The sequence below is a fragment of the Paramisgurnus dabryanus genome, chromosome 24, assembly GCF_030506205.2.
Source record: "Paramisgurnus dabryanus chromosome 24, PD_genome_1.1, whole genome shotgun sequence".
Lineage (NCBI taxonomy): Eukaryota > Metazoa > Chordata > Actinopteri > Cypriniformes > Cobitidae > Paramisgurnus > Paramisgurnus dabryanus.
In genome coordinates, this window is record NC_133360.1 from 7,809,040 (window position 1) to 7,825,390 (window position 16,351).

A 16,351-nucleotide genomic window follows, 5' to 3' on the forward strand; every position below is an offset into this window, starting at 1 on the left:
AATAGTACACTGTTAGAAATAAAGGTACAAAAGCTGTCATTGGGGCATAACCTTTCAAAAAGTACACTTTTGTTACCTGAAGAGTTCATATTAGTACCTCAAAAGTACATATCTTTACCTAAATGGTACATATTGGGACTTTTTTTTACAGTGTTTAATCAGAGATTGTTGTGCTATTTTAGGTCTATTAAAGATCAGCCATAAAATATTCACCAAAAATCCTTAATATCAGAATGGTGGACAAGAACAGATTCTCAATGGCGATCTGGTGAGACACATTTCGTATTTCTGTTTATATCCATGATTTCATAATCATGCTTTCTTTTGACAGCTGTGTTGTAAATATATATTAGATTTCAGTTATTTACAATAGTTTGATAGAGATAAATTATAACTAAATAATATCTCTAAAAACTAACAGCAATTTTAACATGCAGAAAATATAAAAAAAAAGTAGGAGCTTATTTATATTTTTTTTGCTCTGTCAGAATACAGAAGTGGAGTTTCGTCTGTGTGTGTCAAAGGAGAAACATCCAGTACCAAACAGAAACAGATAATAAAACACATAATACAGCCATAAAACATTTCAAACTGTTTATAGATTTCTATCATTTGATTTTAATTTTTGTGCACAATTATATCACTTAAACATGAATTTGTTGGCTAAAGGAATAAAAAGGCCTTTTAAGAAAACCCAAAGGATTAAAATTTTTTATAAGACATTATGTTATAGTTTCCTATTTAATATCATGTAAAACCAAAATATGTATATATGGCCTGTAAACTTTTATTTTGTAATTGTACTGTCATTTGCTCTTTGCCTCCTTCCTGTTCCCTGCTCTGTCATGATTGGCTGGACCTCTGTTTACTTTAAGAATTTTTTTTTGCACAACTTTCGTATTTGATTAAGTGTCTCTATCTGTATCTCTGATGTTTTAACCGTATTGGTTTACACTGTAAAAACTTTCAATTTAAAAGATTAAGTTTCCTGGTTACCTCAAAACATTTTTAGTTAATTCAACTTAAAAATATTAGTTAACACAACAATTTTTACACAATGTTTTTGAGTCAACTAATATTTTTAAGTAGAATTAAATCAAAAAAATGTTTTACAGTATGTGTAATCGTATACTTAAAGATACTTCTTATTCTCTGGATTAAATAAACTGCTTTTAAAAAAATGAATTACCTCTTAACTTGAGTAGTCATAAGTTAAACGCTTTTGTAAATACAATGTGATCTTGTTTCCTTCCCTTATTTTGAATAAAAAGTATACAGACAACATCTGATAGTTTTTTACAGGTTAAATTTAATTGTTTATACTATACAGACATTTTTTTAAAGAGCACCTATTTTCAGTACAATATGCAAAGGTACAAATCCCAAAGTAAATGATGACATGAGTTATCGTTTCTTAAATCTATTTTTTTGGACTACAACAAACAGAGGTATTCAGTCCAATAACAACGTACTGGTAAGCTGGCCAATTGGAGGACACCGCACTTTTCAGAATGATGAGCTTTGTATAAAATCAATGCTTGGAATGTTTTTAGGGAGGCAGGGCATAAAGGAGCAACAATAATGTGTGAAATGTGGAAAATAATGTGTTTTTGAACCATAAACCACAAAAACATTCACTGTAAAAAAAGTCCGTAAAAATTTCAATGTTATTGCAGCTGGGTTGCCGGTAATTTACCGTAGATTTACATTTATTTTATTTACTGGCAAAAGTTTGCTCAAAGTTAAATAATTTTAAATATTAACAAGTCTTTATCTTTACAGAATAAAACTATACAAAAAAGCCTCATGCAAAGCATTCTGGGAACCAGAAATCATCATCAACCTTTTTCTGTTTTTTGCTTCAGATTTTGTTTCCCAGAATGTTTTGCTTGATGCTGTTTTTTAGTTTTACTCTGTAAAGACAAAGACTTGTAAATGTTAAATGTTCATTTAACATTGAACAAAATTATGCCAGTAAATAACATAAATTTAAATCTACGGTAAATTACCGGCAACTCAGCTGCAATTTTTACGGATTTTTTTTACAGTGTTGTATTATATCAAATACACAAAATAAAGTTTTTTTTTAGCAATGTAACAACTTTAAAAAAGTTGATTTCTCACAGATAACCTGTGGTTTTGGTCACACTGTGTATTACTTATTAATAGTTGACTTCCTGTATTAATGTCTTCTAAGGGAAGTCAACCGAACCATCTCACGGCATTAAAGTTGAACAATCACAGAATGAGGACCACACTGCTTTTATTATTCTGTAAGTTAATCTTACTGTCATTACCTTAAGGTTTTGTCGTGATATTTTATGAGGTTTAATGTAATTAACAGTGTATCAGATATAATGGAAAGTATGTTTGTGTGTTTTTTCTTTCAGATCTGCTGATGTGCTGTCAACCTACAGAGAGTTTAATTAATAAACAAGTGATTTTAGGGGAAAATGTGACGTTAGACTGTGATATTGATGTTAAAGAGATTTATTGGCTTTTCCAGAAACCATCAGAATCTCTAGTGATGATATTTCGTACTTTCACAGCAGACTCTACAGCAGCTATGTTTATTGATCAAAGACTCAGACACAAATATTCATCACAAACCTTCAGTCGTTTGTTTATTAGTAATATAACAATAGATGAATTAGGAATATATTATTGTGAAAAAACATACTCAGGAGCTCTAAAGATCGGCAATGGAACCAAACTTTACATCACTGGTAAGTGCAAATTAAATCTTCAGTTTATATTGTTGTGTTTATAAATGATGTAGGATTTTCTCCTATTTACTACTACTTAAAACACTTTACATGAAAAAGGAACAAAAAAGGAGCTGAAACAGGAAACCAGAAATGACTGAAAGTCATTGAATTTAACTTTGAAAAACGAAATGCAAAACCATGCTTGTGTTATTAAATTATTTTTAAACAATTCATATAATTAAACATCAAAATTTTATAGACAAGATGTTAAAAACACCAATATAGGTAACTGGGTTTTTATCAAAACATTTTTCTGTGGTTACTACAAAATATTGGTTTGATAATTTATTTTTTTAGGTTTGAGACATTGTAGTCAACACATCAATATTTGAGAAAATTACAACATTTTTTTTACCTGTTTTCCCATCATGCTGCATTGTCACTAAAGCAGTACCCTTTAAAAAGTAGCACCCCAGGGACAGATGACCATTTTGACAGAGTGTTGAAAGAGTCGAAATGATGTTGCTGCTTGTGTGGATTTTACAGTTTTAAGGCCTTTTACAGGTTGTGCCCAAACTGTGAGACTTACCAAAACATTACATATGTGCTCATCTTATAGCTAATAGGTGCTAGGTAATTCAGAAAGGGACAAAACCAGCTGATATTTTGTAATTTATCCTAAGCTGGGATGTTTTAAGCCATTGTTTATGTCACCCAACAGCTGGGCTCGACCCTTTTTGTGAAAATAACCCAGCATTTTACAGAGTTTATGGTGTTTCTCAAACACACAACAATGATGTTAAGGATTTCCTATTTAAACAGAGTCTCCTCCACAAGATGAAAATCAGTGCAACCATCAGCCAAACCTTCAGACAACAACACATCCTATTCTGACTGTCATATACATCCCAATGATGTTTGCTGCAATAATAGGTCAGATATCTCAATTCTGATGAAGTACATAAAACAATCCACAATTACTGTAATGCACAAATATCAAAATTATCCAAATAATCATGCATGGTTTTATTTCAATAAAGTTTAACAAAGTGTTTAATGTTTAATCTGGAGTTATTCTGTATTAGTTGTATTACAGATCAAACTTAAAATGTGCAAGAAAAGCTCCAAAAACTGTCAAGGTGACAAACAAAAACAGCTTTACACGCCAAACGCACATGAGGTAAAACACCGTATAACATCACATACTGTATGGATGATTATGTCAATCAATAGGCTTTAGGCCCAGCTGCACTACTTCCTGAACTTCAGCCAGCTCCTTGTTTCCTGTCTGCCATTATTGGACAAACTGATTCATCCAGGTGTGCCTGACCTCAGTAGTCACAACAACAATAATCAGACACACCTGGATTAATCAGTTTGTCCAATAACGGAGGACAGGAAACAAGGAGCTGGCTGAAGTTCAGAAAGTAGTGCAGCTGGGCATAAAGCCTATTGTTACTGAATAAGATAAACAACAGCAATATATGACTTATTCTGATTGTACATGCAGTAAATGAAAAACATTAAAACTGTGTTGAAAAGAAAAGTGTTTAAGCAGCTAACATATATTTTCTGTTCATATAGTTTACAGAAGTGGAGTTTCATCTGTGTGAATAACATTGCAGTGAGGCCGGCAGCATTTTCTAAAAATGTTTAACATAATGTCTTTCAACACCTTTAATAATTCTAGGCTAACCTAGACTAAAACACATGTTTGAGCTGAAAATAACTTCTTAAAATATGTCAGTGCAATTGAGTTGTCTTAAGATACAGTAATGTATAGTTATGTTTATAATAAATGCTTAAAATGTTTAATTTAGCTAAGCCTTGTTTGTGAAACCAGGCCATGATGTTATGATTTTCTATTTAACCTCATGTAAAACCAAAGTATGCAGTATATGACCTTTAAACTTTTATTTTGTAGTTTTACTGTTATCTGTTCTTTGTTTACTTCCTGTTTCTGTCCCCTGCTCTGACATGATTGGCTGGATCTTTGGTTTACTCTAATAAATGCTTATTTGTCTTTTATATTTAGTCTTTAATATGATGTAGATTTAGTGTCGCTCTCTCTCTCTCTGTATCTCTGATGTTTTAAATGTATGGTTTAGTATTGGTACATGTGTAAACATACTTTACAGATGCCTCTTAGTCTCTGGATTAAATTAACATCATTTTTAAAATCAATGTGCTTAAATTGAGCACTCATACATTAAACGCTGATGTCAATACAGTCTGATCTTGTTTTCTTTCTTTATTTGTTAAAAAGCTTTATACAGGTAACTCTTTGCCATAAGTTATCCAACATGTTACCCAATTATATATTTTATGTTGTTGTGTCACAATCGGATAGATTTACAGGTTGAATTCTAGTTGGTTTATACTCTGAACAGAAAGTTTAAGAAAGTTGTTTTCTCACGCATCACCTGTGGTTTTTGTGATGTTATGAGTACAATATGTTAAGAACTCCATTACCCAGCATGCCACAGCAGTTGTGAGCATGTGCAGAAGCCTCGGGTAAGGGAGGGGTTTGTTGTGCTTATGGAGGTGTGAAGTAAAGATGTAAAAGAAGCTATCGCGCCTTGTCTGATTGTTATAAGGTATATAAAACAACACAGTTTTGGTCACTCAATACATTCTTCAACTTATTTTTGACTTCCTGTATTAATGTCTCACAGAGTTTTGTAGTAACACTTCCTTTAAAAGTGAAGTCAACCGAACCATCTCACTGCATTAAATTTGAACAATCACAGAATGAGGACCAGACCACTTTTATTCTTCTGTAAGTTAATCTTTTCATTATCTTTAGGTTTTGTTATTATATTTTATGTAATTAACAGTGTATCAGATATAATGTGAATAATGTTTGTGTGGTTTTCCATTCAGATCTGCTGCTGTGCTGTCAATCTACAGCGAGTTTAATTAATAAACAAGTGATTTTAGGTGAAAATGTGACGTTAGACTGTGATATTGATGTTAAAGAGATTTATTGGCTTTTTCTAAAACCGCCAGAATCTCTAGTGATGATATTTCGTACATTCACACCAGACTCTACATCACCTATGTTTACTGATCAAAGACTCAGACACAAATATTCATCACAAACTTACAGTCGTTTGTTTATTAGTAATATAACAAAAGATGAATTAGGAATATATTATTGTGCAAAACTATACTCATCAGCTCTAAATATCGGCAATGGAACCAAACTTTACATCTCTGGTAAGTCTAAAATTACTAAACAAATATTTTTTTGTATACTGTACACTTACAGCTATGAATGTTTTAATACAAATCAGTTCCTGTACAATGCTGTAAATGTCACGGTCAATCACTGTGATCTGTTTTTGTGTGTGTTTTGTTACTTTGATTGTTGTCACCTGGACATTTCATTACTAATTATTATCATCATCAACACCTGTTTTAGTCTGTATATATATGCCTGTCTGTTGTCCGATCGGATGTGTTAGCATTGTCATTGAGTCCCTAGAGTTTTCGTATATGTTCTTGTCTAACTGCCTGCCTGTTTGTTTAGTGTTATTTGTATAATAAATATATGTTATTGGTAACTTGCGTCTGCATCCTCTTACCTGTTCTACGTATCGTGACAGTAAACTGATCAAAGGAAAATCAAACATTTGTGATACTGCCGTAAAAACCAAAACTAAAGTCATTTTTAGTAATTTACTGTGTTTTCTACATAAAATCATCCTATGTAAAGAACATTGTGTAAAAATAACCTTCAAATCTTCAATATTGATTTAGTAAGATCATGACAATGTGAAATCAAACCCAGATGCTCCAAATCACATTAATTTCACAGACATGAACACATATGTTATTTCTAAAAACGATTAAACTCAGCTATTCTTGTTTTTTACAGAAGCTAAGACAGAAGATAATGATCAACTACAACACTCGAAGAACTGCACAGCCACAACACAACATCCAGCTCTGACAATTACATCCATTTTACTAATTGTCATGCTCCTCATCATAATAATAGGTAATATTTCTTTTATTAACGTTGAAAGTGCAGAAAAAACACTGGAAAATATACAAATGTGCAATAACCAGTCCTTTTGTTTAATGTAGCTTATTCATCTAACTTTGTTTCTAGAAGTGTAATTAATTTTAATGTTTGACTGTATCACATAATAAAGTTCCAAGTTTTGTTCAGTGATAAATATGTAATTGTTTAATAAACAATGTGCTTTAAAACTTTACTGTGTACTTTAGGTCTGTTGATGGCAAGATGTCGGAAACCAAGAAAAGGTGCCAAACCACAGCCGAATGCTGAAGTTGAGTTTGAGCAGATTAAGGACCTAAATATAGCCGAGGTAAGACCAGCTCGTGTTTGAACACCTCCAAACTTGAAAAGGAAAGTGTTTAAGCAGCTAACATATATTTTCTGTTCATATAGTTTACAGAAGTGGAGTTTCGTCTGTGTGAATAACATTGCAGCGAAGCCGGCAGCATTTTTACATCACAAACAACAACAAAATGAAGACAAACATAAACACAATATGAATCCGTCTGTCTGTATAGCCTAACAATACTTTATTATTAAAGGTGTTGAAAAACATTGTTAAAAATGTACAGGACTAAGTATTTTGTACAGTTTGAATATTAATAAACAGTTTTGTCAAAGTGGCTTGATTCTTGTGTTTCACAATATAAAAACCAAAAGACAGTCCATGCATTGGGTTTATACACCTATAGCTTTCTGTCAATAAGTGCTAACAAAGCCACATATCACACCAAGTTCAAAGTTGCACACATAGGGCATGAGGTCCTTAAAGAGACGTCTGTGTGTTATGTGCAAAATGCACTAGTTAATACACATGCAAGTGTGAAGGAATGTAGACCTGCAAAACCACAGACTGGTGCTGTCCGAAAAAAACTGCAAAACCGTGCAACACATTTTAACATCAGTTCCGGCTTTAATGCATTTTATCTAATGAGTCAACGTTTATCAAAATGATCTTTGAGTTTATGAAACATCAAGAGATCATTCGTATGCATGAAAAGATAGAAATTATAAAACATTTGTATTAGCATTTATTAAAAAAAACATCAAAACATACAATACTTTAAATATAATAGTTAAGAAACACAATGCATAGTTTTTAATGTTTATATAGTGAGTTTTATTTTCATTTTAATGACAGATTGAATAAGTTTCAAAGCAAAAATAAACCAACAGAGGACTCTACTTTCATCCTCACACTTGTAACTTTGGCCTACTAAAATGTAATCCGAATGTAAACATACAGCAAGTCGAACGAGGAGAAGCAGCAGAGGAAGGCTTTGAACTGGTTCACGGAAAGAAAACGAAAACCAGAAAAGGCTTGCATGCGATTTGCGGATTAATACGCAAACTTTAATAGGGTGAAGGTTGATGATTTGCAGTTGTTTCAAAGGCTTGCAAATGTTAACACTTAAGTGATTTTTAAACAATTTAACCACAAAAAGGCGCTAAAGCAATTTTATGTATGCACAGACACACATGCGGTTGAATGTGTGCGGTCCAACTCCTATCAAATGTGATTATCCCTATGCCCTTCAAAGATCAGAACTCTTGATTTATAAACTTGAGAGAGAGTAGCGCTACTGTGTCTCATGTAGTCGTAGTCGATTAAAATACATTTGGCGAATAAAGCACTAAAAAACAATGTAATTTTTACTTTATGTGGAGCGATTGTTAATGTTGCATCTTCTTCCAGAAGCGCCGTTTTGATTTCGGCCTCCGTCTGTGTGTGCGCGCATGTTTAAGTGCACTCAAAAGTGCATACACGGAGAGACGCGTTTCAAAAAGCAAGCAAACAATCTTTCTGTTCTTGACAAGACACTATAAACAAAATGATTTTGAAATACCACAATATTCTTTTTCTAATTAAAAAATTTATTTAAGTTGTTTGCCAGTAAACTATACGGTAGAAATTGTCCTTGTATAATTCTGAAATAAATGTAGGCATGTCAGAATAACAGTTATGCCTCTTACATAATGTAGCCTTTTTTAATGTTTGATGACAAGATAGAGACTTAAGGAAAACTTTGTAATGTGACTAATAATTTAAGTCGAGAACTTAATTTTTCAGGAACGTCAGTTTTAGGGTTGAACCGAAAACGTTAAAATACTTTTTCTGTTCGGAACGAACCAATTGGGAAAAAAATCTGGTTTAAAGCCCTGCATCAGATTTGGGAGAATGAAAAGAAAGAAAAAATATGTTAAAATCCCGAAAAGGATGTGGAATTTACAGGGATACGTTAAATAGGGAAGCAGGGACCAATATGTGGTTATTGTGCAAAACTATACTCATCAGCTCGAAAACTCGGCAATGTAACAAAACTTTACATCGCTGGTAAGTGCAAATTAAATCTTCTGTTTATATTGTTGTGTCTATAAATGATGTAGAATTTTCTCCTATTTACTGAAATACTACTAAAAAACACTTTAAATAAAAAGGAAACAAAAAGGAGCTGAAACAGAAAACCAGGACTTAAAGTCATTATTATACCAGAAGCATGAAAACAAAAGCACTTAACTTTGAGAAAATGTTCATGTTTAAATTTAACTTTGAAAAAATAAGTACAAAACCATACTTGTATTATTTAGTTATTTTTAAGCAAGTCAAATAAGTAAACGTCACAATTTAATAGACAAGAAGTAAAAAAAAACTACCAAGGTAACAGGGTTACTTTAAAATATTGGTTTGATCTTTTTTTACAATAACTCTGTTAAAAGGTTGAAACTGACAAATGCAGTCAACACATCAATATTTGAAAAATAAAATTATTTTTGACATGTTTTCTCATCATGCTGCACTGTCACTGAGGCAGTACCCTTTAAAAAGGTCCTAATATATATATATATATATATATATATATATATATATATATATATATATATATATAGGTGCAGATATATATATTCAGTTGGTAGCAATATGTACCTCTGAGTACTAAAATATAATCTTTACACTGTAAAAAGTGAAAAGTTGAATCAACTTTTAAAACAAAAGTTTTACTTGATTTTTTATTTTTTAGTGTTACCAATTGAAGTATTTTTTTTTTGTTGATCCAACTTTTTGCCAATAAAATGCCCATAACGTCCAAAAACAATAATTTTACAGATTTTTTTGCAGTCAGATACTATTATTTTACACATTGCCCCAAGATTTTTATGATCAAACATCAAGTGACCAATAAAAGAAAATGTAAAAGAGACATGAATGTCACTGCAAGTCAGTGTCTTGCGCGTCTGTTGGATCAGTGTGAATTGGCCTTTACATATTCAGTCTTAAGTGACCCAATACATAAAGTATTGATCAAACAAATATTTTACATGTTTGTGATTTTTTTTTACGTTAAATTGTTGGTATGGTCATGTACTTTTAATATGATACACATTTAATCACAGATTATTTTTATTGTAAATTTAGATGAATTTGTATGTAATTCATGAAAACCGTAAAAGTACTGTATAAATAATATTATTTTCCTATTTGGAAACAGATTTTCTGTATTTTGTCATTAATGACATAAATTAACAGCCAAGGTGTTGATTGATTGATAGGTCATTTGTGTAATTTTACAGAGTTTTAAATATAATTTAAAATAATGGTAAACCACCATAAATTATTAATATTTTTGTAATTGGTCGTAAAAATAGGATCTTTTTTAACAGTGTAGTCTTTACAGTTTGAAGGCCTTTTACAGATTGTGCCCAAACTGTGAGACTCACCGAAACTTTACATACTCTCAAAAAAATTATTTATTGGATTAACTCCATCCAATATGAATGTATACCCCTAACTCATAAAAAAACTGATTCACACAATAAATAGTTACAGAAGTGGAGTTTCACCTGTGTGAATAACATTGCAGTGAGGCCGTGATAACATAATGTTTTTCATAATTCTAGGCTATCCTACTAAACACATGTTTGAGCTGAAAATAACTTAGACTGACAGATGTTAAAATATGACAGTGTCATTGATTTGTCTCAATATACAGTAATTTTTATCTAAGGCATGTTTATAACAGATGCTTAAACATCTTAATTTAACTAAGGCCTAGTTCTGGCTTTAGCTATGCCTTGTCTGTGAAATCAGTCCATGATGTTGTGATTTTCTATTTAATCTGATGTAAAACTTAAGTATGCGGTATATGGCCTTTAAACTTTTATTTTGTAATTGTACTTTTATTTGCTTTTTGCTACCTTCCTGTTCCTGTTCCCTGCTCTGTTGTGATTGGCTGGACATCTGTTTACTCTAATAAATGTTTATTTGTGTTTATATTATTCTACATAGTCTTTAATATGATATAGATTTAATCTGTCTCTCTGTATCTCTGATGTTTAAATAAATGTTTAGTATTGGTACATGTGTAAACATACTTTACAGATGCTTCTTCATCTTTGAATTAAATTAACATCATTTTAAAATCAATGTACATTAAATGCTGACGTCAATACTTGATCTTGTTTTCTTTATTTATTTGTTACAAAAATGTAACCCTCTTACACAATATTTTCTCTTTATAATGTTTTTTTATGTTTTATATTTTTTATGTTGTCATGTCACAATTGGATAGATTTACAGGTTGAATCATAATTTGTTTATACTCTTAACAGAAATTTTAATCAAGCAAGTAGTTTTCTCACGGATCACCTGTGGGTTTGGTCACTCTATGTATTTTTAAATAATAGTTGACTTCCTGTAGTAATGTCTTATGTGGTAACACTTATTGTTAAAGTGAAGTCAACCGAACCATCTCACTGCATTAAAGTTTAACAATCACAGAATGAGGACCACACCACTTTTATTCTTCTGTAAGTTCATCTTACTGTCATTATCTTGAGGCTTTGTATGAGGTTTAATGTAATTAACAATGTATCAGGTATAATGTGAATGATGTTTGTGTGTTTTTTCTTAAAGATCTGCTGCTGTGCTGTCAATCTACAGAGAGTTTAATTAATAAACAAGTGATTTTAGGAGGAAATGTAACATTAGACTGTGGTATTGATGTTAGAGACATTTATTGGCTTTTCCAGAAACCATCAGAATCTCTAGTGGTGATATTGCGTACTTTCACAGCAGACTCTACATCAGCTATGTTAACTGATCAAAGACTCAGACACAAATATTCATCACACACTTACAGTCGTTTTTGTATTAGCAATATAACAAAAGATGAATTAGGGATATATTATTGTGCAAAACTATACTCAACAGCTCTAAAGCTCAGCAATGGAACCAAACTTTACATCACTGGTAAGTGCAAATGAAATCTTCTGTTTATATTGTTGTGTTTATAAATAAAAACAATGAAAAACAGTACTACTAAAGAACTACTTTACGTGAAAAAAGGAGCTGAAACAGAAAACCAGGACTGAAAGTCATTATTATACAAGAAGCATGTAAACAAAAGCGCTAAACGTTGAGAACATTTTCATGTTTAAATTTAACTTTGAAAAATTAAGTGCAAAACCATACTTGTGTTATTTAGTTATTTTAAGCAAGTCATAAAAGTAAACATCACAATTTATTAGACAAAATGTAAAAAAAACAAGGTCTAAATAAAGGTTAGACCCAAATACAAATGTTGTTCTGTACTTACTACATAATATTGGTTTGATATTTTTTTTCTTACAATAATTCGGGTTGAAAGGTTGAGACTGACCTATGCAGTCAACAGATCAATATTTAAGATTTTTTTTCAATTTAATTACATTTTATTTATATGGCACTTTTCACAATTGTTTAATTGTTCCAATGCAGCGTTACATTAAAAAAACGAGCGAAAACTGAAAAATCAGAGAACAAATAAAATAGCAAAGTAGAGCGGCTAAGATTAAACCATAACGTAATGTAACATAGTTCAAAGTTAAGCCAATGTCAGCTGACTCCCAAGGGGTTGAAAAAACTCCTAGTAGAAAAACCTTGTGGGAAAAAGTCCTCTATAGAGAGAGCTATACAAAGCAGATCCTATAGAAGTAGGGGTGCTTAACGATTAATCGCGATTAATCGATAGCAGAATAAAAGTTTTTGTTTACATCATATATGTGTGTGAACTGTGTATAATAATTATGTATATATAAATATGCACACATGCATGTATAATTATAAGAAAAAAATATATTTATATATTAGGTATTTATATTTATATATATACAAATGTATATACACATGTAAACATTTCTTAAATATATACATGCATGTGTGTGTATTTATTTATACAAAGTTATTATATACAGTTCACACAAATATATGATGTAAACAAAAACTTTTATTCTGCTATCGATTAATCGCGATTAATCGTTAAGCACCCCTATATAGAATATATAAATACTTTAAAAATATATATATATATTAACAGTTAAAGGAAGTGGTTGGTTGTTGCTGGGCAGACTTAGGCTATCCAGTAGAAAAAAATACTAAAAAAAATGCTGGGTTATTTTTAACCCATGGTTACTTGGGTTGAAAAAAGAGGAACAAATTTACCCAGAAAATGTTTAGATGTGATCCAACAATGGGTTGAAAATAACCCAACATATTAAATAGCGTGTGTGCCTTTAACACAATTGTGTTTTTATTGTTGTTTATTGTGTTTCTCAAACACACAACACTGATGTTAAGGATTTCCTGTATTTAAACAGAGCCTCCGCAACAAGATGAGAATCAAAGCAACCATCAACCAAACCTTCAGACAACAACACATCCTATTCTGACTGTCATATACATCCCAATGATGTTTGCTGCAATAATAGGTCAGTATATATTGAGTACAAATAATAAATCCACAATAACTCTGTATATGTAATGTACAAATATCAGAATTATCCAAATATGTTACATTATAGTGCTAAACATCAGGTTTAATCTGGAGTTATTCTGTATTAGTTGTATTACAGATCAAATTTAAAACGTGTAAAACAAGCTCCCAAAAAACTGTCAAGATGACAAACTAAAACAGCTTTACACGCCAACCACACCTGAGGTAAAACGCTGTATAACATCACATACTGTATGGATGTTTATGTCAATCAATTGTTACTCATTTAGAACAGAAATATGACTTATTCTGATTGTACATGCATGATAACTGTGTTTAAAAAGAAAAGTGTTTAAACAGCTAACATATATTTTCTGTTCATATAGTTTACAAAAGTGGAGTTTCATCTGTGTGAATAACATTGCAGTGAGGCCGGCAGCATTTTTACATCACAAACAACAAAAAATTAAGGAAAAAAACAAACACAATATGAATCTGTCTGCCTGTATAGCCTAACAATAAAAATACTTACTAGTCCTGTAAATGCTTAACATAATGTTTTTCAACACCTTTAATAAGGTACAATTATGAATACCCTCTTACAGGTAACTCTTGGCCGTAAGTTACCCAATAGTTTCTCTTTATTAATTATTATTGTTTTTTTATGTTTTATATATTTTTTATGTTGTCGTGTCACAATCGGATAGAATTACATATATCAAAAAAATGAATCCAAGGCACTCTTCTTCAATTAAAAATTTTAAAAGCCTTTATTAAACTGGCTACTTCATATTAGAAAGTTAAAAATACATGGGGTAAGGAAAACAACCCACGCGTAGCAGCACAAAACAGCCTTCTTCAGGGTAGGGTATTTTTAACTTTCTAATATGAAGTAGCCAGTTTAATAAAGGCTTTTAAAATTTTTCATTGAAGAAGAGTGCCTTGGATTCATTTTTTTGATATATTAATTTGGAATTCCCTATCCCAAAGAGCACCTTCAAATAATTGTTCTAGAACTCCCTGAGCACCCAGGACATTCTTTTTCTCTATCATATTAAGCACAAGGGATAGATTTACATGTTGAATTGTTAAATAAAATTTCTGTTAAACAAAAGTTGTTTTCTCACGGATCACCTGTGGTTTTGGTCACTCTATATATTCTTCAACTTACAGTTGACTTCCTGTCTTAATGTATTGTTGAGTTTTTGTGGTAACACATCCTGTTAATGTAAAGTTAACCATCTCATTGCATTAAAGTTGAACAATCACAGAATGAGGACCACACCGCTTTTATTCTTCTGTAAGTTCATCTGACTGTCATTATCTTGAGCTTGTGTTATTATATTTTATGAGGTTTAATGTAACTAATAGTGTATTATTAGATATAATGTGAATGATGTTTGTGTGTTTTTTCTTACAGATCTGCTGCTGTGCTGTCAATCTACCGAGAGTTTAACTAATATACAAGTGATTTTAGGAGGAAATGTGACGTTAGACTGTGATATTGATGTTAGAGAAGTTTATTGGCTTTTTCTAAAACCGTCAGAATCTCTAGTGATGATATTTCGTACTTTCACATCAGACAATACAGCAGCTATGTTTACTGATCAAAGCCTCAGACACAAATATTCATCACAAACCTTCAGCCGTTTATTTATTAGTAATATAACAATAGATGAATTAGGGGTATATTATTGTGCAAAACTATACTTTACAGGTCTAACACTCAGCAATGGAACCAAACTTTACATTGCTGGTAAGTCTAAAATTACTAAAGAAATATTTTTTGTACTGTACACTTATGCATGTTTTAATACAAATCATCTGTGCTGCTGTACAATGCTGTAAACTGATCAAAGAAATATCAAATATTTGTGAAACTGCCTGCGAAAACCAAAACTAAAGTCATTTTTTAGTAATTTACTGTTTTCTACATAAACTCATCCTATATAATGTAAATAACATTGTGTGAAAATATAACCTTGATATATTTAATATTGACTAAGTAAGGTCATGACAATGATTGAAATCAATGTGAAATCAAATCTTGATGCTCCAAATCTCATCAATTTCACAGACATAAACACATATATGGTATTTCTAAAAAGATTAAACTCGGGTATTTTTGTTATTTAACAGAAGCTGAGACAGAAGAGAATGATCAACTACAACACAACAACACAACCACAACACAACATTCAGTTCTGACACTTACATCCATCTCATTAAATGTCCTGCTCCTCATCATAATAATAGGTAATATTTCTGAGTTTAAATAATGGTAAAAGTGCAGAAAAACACAGGAACATACAAATGTGAAATAAACAACCCGTTTATGTGGTATTGTAAATATGAAGCTTATTCATCTGTTCATTTAATGTTTGACTGTATCACATAATAACCTTTAAGTTTAATGCAAGTTTTGTTTAATAATACATGTTTTATTGTTTGATAAACTTTACTGTGTACTTTAGGTCTGTTGATGGCAAGATGTCAGAAACCAAAAAAGAGTCTAAAACCACAGCCGAAAGCTAAGGTCGAGCTTAAGCAGATTAAGGACCTGAATACAGCTGAGGTTAGACAAACTCGTGTTTGAACAACTCCAAACTTGAAAAGGAAAGTGTTTAAACAGCTAATATATATTTTCTGTTCATATAGTTTTCAGAAGTGGAGTTTCATCTGTGTGAATAACACTGCAGTGAGGCCGGCAGCATTTTTACATCACAAACCAACAACAAAATAAAGACAAACACAAACACAATATAAATCTGTCTGTCTGTATAGCCTAACAATACAAATACTTACTACTCCTGTAAATGTTTAACATCATGTTTTTCATAACATTATGTTTATTAATAAAGTACAGT

At 31.2% G+C, this 16,351-nt stretch overlaps 1 protein-coding gene across 2 annotated transcripts; it reads left to right on the forward strand.

The window, feature by feature from the left end:
• The first annotated feature begins 5,227 nt into the window (after window positions 1-5,227).
• On the forward strand, window positions 5,228-7,308 carry LOC135721440 (uncharacterized). 2 transcript variants are annotated; one of them, XM_065243689.1, is made up of 6 exons: window positions 5,228-5,305; window positions 5,384-5,487; window positions 5,592-5,927; window positions 6,589-6,711; window positions 6,945-7,045; window positions 7,129-7,308. In XM_065243689.1, exons 2-6 carry the CDS (start codon window positions 5,460-5,462, stop codon window positions 7,159-7,161), a joined length of 621 nt encoding a protein of 206 aa, XP_065099761.1. In that variant the 5' UTR covers window positions 5,228-5,305; window positions 5,384-5,459; the 3' UTR covers window positions 7,162-7,308. The 2 variants fall into 2 exon arrangements, with proteins under 2 accessions (XP_065099761.1, XP_065099763.1); XM_065243691.1 differs by lacking the exon at window positions 5,228-5,305 and having other exon boundaries at window positions 5,329-5,487.
• The last annotated feature ends 9,043 nt before the right edge of the window (window positions 7,309-16,351 follow it).

What these genes read in the sequence shown, in the direction of transcription:
- LOC135721440 (XM_065243689.1), top strand. Translation starts at nt 5,460, where the DNA reads ATGAGGACCAGACCACTTTTATTCTTCT. An exon ending in GCTCCTCATCATAATAATAG is followed by an intron (nt 6,712 to 6,944) that starts GTAATATTTCTT and finishes TGTGTACTTTAG; the next exon opens with GTCTGTTGATGGCAAGATGT. An exon ending in AGGACCTAAATATAGCCGAG is followed by an intron (nt 7,046 to 7,128) that starts GTAAGACCAGCT and finishes CTGTTCATATAG; the next exon opens with TTTACAGAAGTGGAGTTTCG.